This window comes from Montipora capricornis, chromosome 3 (genome assembly GCF_036669925.1).
Source record: "Montipora capricornis isolate CH-2021 chromosome 3, ASM3666992v2, whole genome shotgun sequence".
NCBI classification, from domain to species: domain Eukaryota; kingdom Metazoa; phylum Cnidaria; class Anthozoa; order Scleractinia; family Acroporidae; genus Montipora; species Montipora capricornis.
This window is the reverse complement of record NC_090885.1, coordinates 64,300,510-64,310,911: the sequence shown is the minus strand read 5'-3', so window position 1 is coordinate 64,310,911 and position 10,402 is coordinate 64,300,510. Positions and strand designations below refer to the sequence as shown.

The window sequence follows — 10,402 nt, the reverse complement described above, 5'->3', positions numbered from 1 at the left end:
GTTATAAGGCTTCTCTCCAGTATGGACTCTTTTATGTGCTCTTAAATGTCCTGCTTCGGTAAAACACTTACCACATTGTTTGCATTCACAAGGTTTCTCTCTAGTATGGACTCTTCCATGTTTCTTTAAGCTTCCAGCTTCGCTAAAACACTTGCCACAATGTTGGCAGTTATAAGGCTTCTCTCCAGTATGGACTCTTTCATGTATCTTTAAGCTTCCTGCTCGGCTAAAAAATTTACCACATTGTTTGCATTCATAAGGTATCTCTCCAGTATGCACTCTTTCGTGGCTCCGCAAATCTCCTGCTTGGCCAAAAGATCTTGACATCATAAACAGATTGTGATTTCACTTAAGATTAAAATGCAAAAGAAAAAGAAGTTATTTCCATCAACAACGTCCAACAGACACCTCAGTCAAAGTCAAGTAATTAATCTTCTTTTAAGTTACAAAAAACGATTTTGTGTATTAATTTGTTAATAGAAGTTAATGACCTAATATATATTGTGCACAACGATCACGTGTCATATGGTATTCATCGTGCTATCGTTTCGTTCAGTTTCCCGCTCAGTTGCTGATTTGTACCTTACCGTCCGTTCCTCCCTAGGCAGATGTATTTGTCCCAAATGGAAATTATATGTAGCTGCCCAGCGATGGCCCACAGCCATGGTCATATCGTCATCATCGCATTCATTAATAGGAAGTTAATAAAAAGACAATGAACACGGTACATACAATTGCGTTGAGTGTTCTAAGAAATTACGGAGTTAGTGACGCGAAGAAAAGAAAACTTCTTAAAGATAATGAGATTTAGCAGAAGAAAATAAAACGTCTTAAATACTTAGAGTTAACAGAAGATATTAACTTTAAGTAACAAGATAACAAATACAAAAGGTGTGCATCTAAGTGCTATATTTCCGATAACGATGTCAAACAGCAATTCCAAGTGTTGTAGTAAGCAAATTTGTCTTTTCTTCAGTCTTGTAATCATCCAATTGCTGGCACTGTGTGTAAATTTCATGACAACGACCTTGTTATGTTAAGTATATACAGCCCTTTTAAAATCGTTAATTTCCAAAACAGAAAATTTCACTTAACCTAAAGGAAAAATAAAACTGTGCTTATCAATCTCAATAAGATCAATCACTGTATGTTCGATTTCACGACGTGGCTGAAATTTACAACATGCCTCCCTGAAAATGCGCGAAGCGACCAATACATTCGATTTTTATCGCAATGGAGACAAATTTATTACTAGCCACGACAATGATGTATTTGCCTCGTGTCCAAAACGGCCGCCATACTTAATTAGTTTATTCAGCAACATACATTTTAACCAGGTCTTTTAAAGGATTTCCCTAGCCGACAACAGGTTGTCAACTAAGGAAACCAGTACTATAAACAGTGTACTCGCTTAATATTTACTCCCTTTACATTGATAACAAGACGCTGAAGTCAGCGTTCACTCGGGATACTCTTAACGGCATGGAGATTTTTTACAGTACAAGATTTGAGAGAAATTGCTTTGGAAGTTTCCTTGAGGACGAGTATGAAAACTGAAACCTTTACACCATCGTGATTGAAAACACCAATTTCCTTGGAACTGAAACTCGTAGCTAGTGTAAAATTAATGTATTTTCTATTGGTCTGCGTTTGAATTCTTCTAATTTGAAGGGTTTTTGTAGTTTGTTATCAGGTGTTTTCTAGGTGTTTTAGTAGTCCTCCGGAATATTCCCATCGAGTTACCAGGCTATTTAAGCAGCTAGCAAGTTTTGGTTGTTCTCTCACTCTCGCAATACAACACTGACGTTCTCAGATAGTTTCCCCACCACACCCTCTTGATTGTACAGATTTTTTTCTTTTATTTGTCCAACAGGTGCTTCCGGTGCGGTTGGTTTGGTCACGGGGCTGAAGCATGTAAAATTGGTTGGTTCCAAGGCCTTGCATCGAACAAAAGTGCCTCCTTTACTGACCCTCACGCTCGGTCAGGAGCAGGAATCACCTACGATGGTTTCTCCTAATTAATGTATGGTACAGGTAACAAATCTTCCATTAGATCTAAGCGAGTACCAGGAATTGTCTGAGCTCAAAGTCCATTTGCCCGTGAAAGAGAATTTAAGGAGAAGTATTGGTTGCTAATAGATATTTCAGTTTTGTGCATGCAGATAATCGTATTGAATTGGAAATCCAATGGGTTCCTCGAACTGATCTTTTATTAGTCGTCTTATTGACAATGGCGATTGACAGTTTGGTGATGCCCGTTTCCAGCTGTATCTAGAGCATTAAGAGAGAAAACATTTTACGTTCTCCCATATAAAAAGGGCAAGGATGCTCGCCGTCTCGCTTAGGGGTGTAAATTTCGGATTTTGTTCTCAGTTAGGGTGTTCTGGGCAAAACGCAATCATTTATAGCCGTGAAGGTCTCCTTTAGGGTTGCGCGTCAAGAAATATAAAAGGGTATGTGTACATTTTTATATTTCTTCACGAGGGTGAAAGTATTAGATGATAATGTCTTTGGCATCATTAAAAATCACCATATTTTTTAGTTATCCGTCTTCTAATACGGTCTCTTTTAGGGGTCAAAAAAGCCTGGGCAACGACAAGATTGGTCTCATTTGAGATTTAATTTAAAATTTCCGACGAGCATCCCTCCCCTTTTTATATAAGGCAGGAGTTGAGTAATGGCAGAAATCAATTGGTTTCCTTCTCAGCATAATTCTATTTGTTAAACCCAAAGCTGAAGAATTGCACAGTTTTCAAAGCGTATCCTGACAAGTGAAGCTTTGGTGTAAAGCTCCCCATTATTTTAATCTAGCTTCAGCATAAAATATCCTCAGTACATATGCATTCGCCAACTTGTCCTTTGCGTTGTCTACCTTTTTTTCCTTGAGATACTCTCAAACAACGTTGAGTGCAACTTTTGTTCCTTTCTTAGTATTCTCGCGGTTTTTTTGATCAAGTAAAGGTGTCAAAGCATTCTCTGACTGATCGGAGAACCGATCTCCCATTTTCTCACGAGAGCGTGGTTTCATTTGCGCATGAGCATAATATTATTTGCAGAAAAACAATAGTGTGAATGCATAATTCATTTGTCCTGTTTTCGTAAAGAAGTACGGACCTGTGCGGAAATTATTCCGAATCACCTTGTGGGCGAAACCTTCTGATACCAGATTTAGCAATACAACACCTTCCAGCAGACTGATCTCTCACTTGAAATACAGCAATTAACTTTCTTACCTTCTTTAAGAGAGTTTCCGATCACAATAGCTTGAAAGCTGGGCTAGACTCTAGAATGCCCGGCCACTAAAATCTTGTACTTAAAAACCTGCTCCCGAGGTTCCGCAGTTATCTATTTTTACAGTCCGTATTAAACGAGGACAGCAGACAGCGGACTGCGGACCCGGTCTGCGGACCGGGTATAAAACACGGACTGGGTATAAAATGCGGACTGAAGGTTGCGGACTAAGCACAAAACGGGGACTGAGTAAAAAGCACTGTGAAAAAGACACAGAGCAACGAAATGGCGACGGGTTGACGACGACATGAACTGAAGTCCGACTACAGAATGATGAAAAAAATGTTTCGCGTCATAATTATCAACTATAGCGTTAAAGTGGATTTTTTTTGGCTTCTCAAAACCACGATCAATAGCTCAAGGTTTTAGTTGAAATTGGAAAACGTTTGTATGTTGTATTTATTAGAGGTAAGACACGAAAATAATTAATGAAATCCTTCGCGGGTCACCAGCTTTATGTTTGTTTATGAGAAATTTGAAGGACTTCAGTGGGAGATGCTGATTTCAACATTGTTTTATTTTGACCCGAGACCACACAAAAATAACTGGAAGCGTGGATATATATTCAACATCACGCAAAGCGAGACCAAAACTATCTCGACCCGATCTGAAGGCGTTATTTTCCCACGAAAAATGCAAAAATATTTACTCATTGCCCATCCAGTGCACATGACATCATGTGCCCTGCCAATCATTTACATATCTTCGGAACAGATACCACTGTGATGTTTGGACGGGGGTCTCTTTATCTAATAGCAAAATTAATGTTTTGTTGCTATTGATACAACTTTTTGTTCGCCTCAGTGTCGCACGGGTCCGTCTGCAAACAGCACTCGACCAAGAGAACAACTGTCATAGTTCATGTCCTGATTTACGCATACACACTACCGACTTTATCTGAAGCCTCTTACGCAGACATTGGGAGTAAAGATTGCGTGACGAGCCAAAACACTCTTCGTGTGCGTTGAATCCATCCGGCCATCCTGGCTCGAATTACGACAACAACAGTCAGAGGACTTTAATGTAAAAGATAAAAATACGAAGAGTTCAAGTTTATGCCAAAAGTGTTTCGATTCTTCCCCATAACAATTTTCCCACTCCCTCCCGTGTTTGACTTGATTTGCGTTAATTGTTGATTTCAGTTCACAATGTCCCCGATTAGTGCTCCTGCGCTAGAACGACTAGACACTTAAATAAAGTTCCTTCCCTTTCCTTTCCTTTCGTGAAGTAAAATACAATTCTATTTCGTCATAGGATTACGTCACTAAGGAGTCATGTGAGATATGCGCAAGCAGATCGAGTGTTCAGGTGCCCCCGTAGTTTTTGAGTGTCGGCCGAAATTTTACAAGCATGGTGAGAAACTTGGATTTGGATAAAATCCTGCCTTCTGACGCAGATGAAACGGCTTTGTTGGATGACCATGGCGATCGAGACAACGAGGAAGAGATGCCAAAAGTGTTAAAGAATTTAAGCCAAATTCTAACGAGCATGTCCGCATCCATATTGTCCATGGAGAAATCGTTTAAGCGAATAAGGCGGGATGACCCGTCTGAAGCAGAGGAACCGGTAAAGAAACGACACAAAAGCTGAACGGAACATGGAAAGGATGCTGAAAGCGATCTCAGTGACGGCGAAACGCTCCTTAAAACGACAGAACCCCAGGTCGACACGACCACAGAAGGTGAAACAAGCGTCTCAGATGCCCGACACGAGGATGACGCTTTGCTGACCGAAATCGTGAGAGATTTCGATCACGACGAGGACATTGGTCCGAATATTAACCACAACTTGCTGACATTATCATCAAACGTTGGTCAGCTAAACTTAGCGAGCCAAAAACGAAACAAAGATGGAAAATAAAGTCGACCAAGAAAATGCGACAGGCTGATTGTTCGTCGTGTTAACACGGAGATTTGGGATAAACTAGACAACAAAACCAGATAACAGGACCTTCGCGCCTCGTCAATACAAAAGTCAATGGCAAAAGGCGGGGCTATTTTGCCTCTGTCCACAGAAACGCTAGTGCAATTGAGGCACAAAAAACTGCCGGAGCTTGATAAGCTAGTAAAACTAAATACAGATGCGTTATCACTGCTAGGCCACGCGTCGTGTGAGCTATCAGGGAGCTTACGAAACGACGACGCCGACGGCAACGACGACGCTACAAAACAATAGGTTTGGTGAGCAAAAACAATGGCTCTGCACGTGCGTTTTACATTTTGGTACATTTCTTTGCCGTCATCTCCTAAATGACGACGTGAAATAACCAAATTCAAGGTTCTGTGGAGGACGTTAGCACATGGCGATGAATTTCCAGTTCTCTCTGTACGCTTCCAACCCACTCATACCAGTTTAATTCCTCGACAGTTACTACACATTTTTAACGCGAAACGACATGAAATAGTTTCGTAGTGATATGAATAATGCGAACTCGTATTTTTAAATGAAGTCCTCGTAGCCGTCGTCGTCCTCGTTTCGTAAGCTCCCTATCGTTGCGGCGTCATGACGCCATACTCACTTTGCAGAAAGACTACAACAGTCTATGTGCCTCGCACGTCCCGGTAACGTTGCTATTGTTTGGTGATAATCTGTAATCACGATTAAAAGACACTCGGGCCTCGAACAAGATAAGTAAAACCACTTTCCCTGAATGACATAACCAAGGGAAAGCAGGCCGCTTCTCGAATGACAACAATGCTGTCTCGGATAACAGACAACGACGAGGAGAAAAATTTTTGTTTAAAGGCCGCCACTGGAAGCAGTACCCGCCAAAATCATTCCCCAAGTTGAAGACAAAGTCACAAAAGAGGGGAAATCAGGGAAATCAGTGGCAGTAAATACAGCAGATGAATTGATTTTTAAAACTTTACAGGTAAGCAATTTAGCCGAGAATATGTCGAAGGTGATACATTATTTTATATTGAAGATGCGGCTTCGTTCAAAGCTGGCCAGTTGTCACGTAGACTGTGCGCATGAGGCAAAAATAACGTCTGACGCAGAAGTCTTGCGCACAGTTGCTGGGGAGAAAATTGAGTTCACTTCTCCGCCGCATCAGACATGTTTCAACGGAGAAAAATAGAAATTCAAAAGAAATTCAACATTTATTGGCCAAAGAAGTTATTGTTGAGTTTGTTTCGGTGCAGGGTGACTTTATCTCCCCCATATTTCTCCGGCCCAAAGATGATGGGTCACATAGATTAATCCTGAATCTGAAAAGTTTAAATAAAAATGTGGTGTGTAGGCATTTTAAGATGTATTCAATTTGGACTGCTTTTAGCTTAATGTAACCAAATTGTTTTATGGCATCTGTGGATTTACGGAATGTGCCTCTAATGTTATTGGCACAATAACATTGCTGAGCAATCTCGGTTTTGTTCTGAACTCAATCCATGTGACAGTATCACCTACTTTAGACAAGGCAAACAAGTTGAAGACAGTTGTAACTCAAATTCTGTCATGTAAAAGAGTGTCGACTCGTGAGGTGGCACAAGTTGTGGGCCTCATCATATCTAGTTTTCCTGGGGTAATGTATGACCCTCTGCATTTTCGCATTACAAAACATGAAAAATCTTAAGCCCTTACACAAAAATCTGAGAAATTTGATGCCTTTATGAGCTTGACACCATTTGCTAGAGAGGAGCTTCAGTAGTAGATCGATTGTATAGATACTGCAGTCAATAAAATAGACAGACCTGACCCACAAATCACCATTCGTACTGATGCATCTACACAAGGATGGGGGTGCGCAGTAAATGACCTCTCTACAGGGGGGCTCGGGACAGCTACAGAGAAGGAAACCCATATCAAATATCTTGAATTACTGGCTTACAAGCCTATAGACAGCTAGTATCAGGAAGACACGTCAGAGTCCTGGTTGATAACACAACAGTTCAGGTTATAGCTAATAAAATGGGCACCAGTCATTCAACTAAGTTGAATTTCTTAGTTAAAACTATTTGTGATTGGAGTATTGCAAACAATATATGGCTCACTGTTGCCTGAATTCCGGGGAAAGAGAACATTGAGGCAGACTCTGAATCTCGAAAATCTAGCAATCGTGTGCACAACTTCGTTTTACCCCGAATCTTGATCTGTTTGCCTCTCAAATTAATTATCAAGTCAAGCCATATATTTCATATCATCCAGACCCGGAAGCTTTTGCTGTCAACGCTTCTCACTTGACATGGAGTAACTACAAGTTTTATGCTTTTCCTCCATTTAACATAATAAGCTTAGTCCTATAGAAGATTCGCAAGGAACAATCAGACGGGATTTTGGTTATACCCAAGTGGCCCACCCAGATATGGTGGCCAGTGGCAATGAAGATGCTCGTCCAGGCACCAGTGGTTTTGCCGGCGACCGAGAGGACATTATATCTGCCCAGTCACTCAAACGAAAAACACCAACTTCACCAGATACCATCCCTACTGATGTGCCACTTATCCGGAAACAACTCCAAAACAGAGGCTTTTCTTCAACAGGTACCAATAACATGGAAGCATCTTGGAGATCAGGGACCCGAAGGCACCTTGTAAAAATGGAAGCTATGTAATGTTTAAAAAACGAGCAGCAGTGTTTTATCGGGGTTTAAAAACATGAGGCGTAGCCGAGTGTTTTTAGACCCGATAAAAAACGTACTGCGAGTTTTTTGAACGGCTCAAAAAACATTCCACAAAGAGGGTGTCCCTGTGGACTCAAAACAATGGTTCAAATTGTGAGGTGAATATTAGCATACCATTAAAACAAGCTATGCCTTATTAGTATTCTTTATATAAAGAATACTAACGAGGAGTGTTTTATCAGGATATAAAGCTCATACACGTGACGTTTTATCGGTGTTTTGATAGGCTGTTAGGCTCATGAATTATTAATGAAAGAAGAAGGTGTAAACTTTATAGGAGAATTATATGATGAAGGTATAGGTTATAGTGGACTTAACACGGCACAGAGTGCATTATCTGCTATAATTACTCTGTCAAACAACATATCTTTTGGGTACCATCCTAGTGTGCCTAGATTTATGAAGGAGTCTATGAAACTAGACCAAGCCTACCGAAATACCAAGAAATGTCTGGCTGTTCGTACCGTTCTTGATTTTTTACAAACTCACCTCTTGTTTAAGGACTCACCCTTAAGAACTTAACTATGAAATGTACTATGCTTTTGGCTCTGATCTCAGCCTAAAGATGTCAAACATTGAAAGCATTATCTATTGATTACCTTAAACTTGGGCACAAAGAGTACATTTTTTGCTTTACAAAATTGCTAAAAACATTTAGACCAGGAAACCACCAAATTCCATTAGTGATTGAATTATTCATTCCTAATGAAAAACTCTGCCCTATCAAAGTACCAAAAGAATACCTTGAGCGAACAAAAAACTAACATGGAGGTACATGTAACACTCAGTTGCTAATTAGTTACCAAAAGCCACATAAGGCAGTCGCCACAGATACACTATCTAGGTGGCTTAAAGAGGTACACGTATTAAAGCAGTCTGGTATTGAGAAGTTTACTGGACACAGCACAAGAGCAGCCTCATTGTCGGCAGCAAAACGGCTTAATGTAGATATTGCAACCATTTTGCAAGCGGCTGGTTGGGCTAACACCTCAACGTTCAATAGGTTTTATAACAAGCCCTTACAAACTGACGACAACTTTGTTCAGGTTTTGTTAGATTCTGTATACAGAAAAATCATTGGGCGAATATTGTGCTATTATTCTACACTGTCAAATTTTATATTATATTGTTTGTTGGGTTTGCCTCTTTGTTGGTTTGTTTTGACCCAAGCCCTCAAGCTTGTGATCCCAACACTTTGAAACTCTCATATGACTCCTTAGTGATGTTGTCCAATGACAAAATAGAATTTAAAAATTAAACAAGACTTACCTTAAGTTGAAGTTTGATTGTAATTACTCATGCGCAGCGAAGCGCATGAGGTATAAAATGCCCTCCGTTTCTTGTTTTCCGTGTCACATTAGTGCATGGAAATTTATGGTTGCATACATTTACAGACCGTAACTTTACGTGGGGCGGGGGGTACTAGGGGATTATTAACAAAAATTAATAGCTGCTGAAAAATTTATTGTTGAGTCGGAAAAATTAATAGCAAGACTTGAAAAGAGGTATTAGAGTCTTAAATTTGTATGTATGCTTGAAATATCAGTCCATTTTGCAAGACAAAATAAACAGTGCGTGCTTGAAGAAATCAACCATCCCTCTCATGTTTCAAGCCCTTAAGTAGACTTGCCACAATCCCACCTCACGAGAATCCCAGGAGGAAATGTTTTGGGGAGCGAAGCGTGATTTTTCGGACGCGAATCTACACGAGGCGAAGGACTTTTGAAAGTCTAGCCCTTAAGATGTGCCATTTTCTCTTGGATGTGCATGGTCGTGCCCGAATCATCGCATCTTGACTGCACCTGTCCATCCGTTCAAACTTTGTGATTGTAGTCGCGGTCGTACGGATCGAGCTGTTAGAATAAATCTTTTTCGATTGTGGAGCCAAAGGTAAGTTGTTGACATTAAAGACAAAATTATATATTTGTTCTAATTTGTTTTACAAATAAACACTTCGCACGAGAGCGGGGATCGACATAAAGGTCCGGCAAACTGATCTCCATCAACAAGCCGGTCATCTCCTAGTGATCTTTGAGAACCTTAGAGCGAAACTCAGAATACCTGAGAAAAACTGATCCGACTTTTAGCAATCTGAGCTGTTCTTAGAACTACTGTTATTGTCAGTATGGGCATGCGACGAAGTCAAAATGGGGAAATTGTTTCAACAATACAGACTAGTCGTTGATATGCATTCTGTTTATTTGGTGGCAATGGAATTTAGAGGATTCTGGTTTTCTGTCTTACTTTTGTTTTACTTAGAGGCCATTTATTTGCCAGTATTGAAAAGTTTGGTTCACATTTATGTAATGTAACAAATTAATCATCTGTGGCTGTACAAAGATCAATTTGTATCGCTTTTACATTCCTGAGTTAATTCGACTCGCAAATGACGTACAAACAACCCAAGTCCAGGAATTGTTGATCCAACTAAAACTATTGCCGCACCATACAGTCAAGGTAATGTCGAAGTATTTGGTACGGCAAATGCAG

General features: G+C 40.2%; 1 protein-coding gene across 1 annotated transcript in view; it reads right to left on the bottom strand.

Annotated features, from left to right (window-relative positions):
* Window positions 1–327, bottom strand: part of LOC138040711 (zinc finger protein 709-like) — a 1,329-nt gene extending 1,002 nt beyond the window's left edge. Inside the window, exon 1 of the mRNA XM_068886387.1 lies at window positions 1–327. This exon is cut by the window's left edge and continues 1,002 nt beyond it. Within this exon, the coding sequence (XP_068742488.1) occupies window positions 1–327 (327 nt within the window).
* Between the last annotated feature and the right edge of the window lie 10,075 nt (window positions 328–10,402).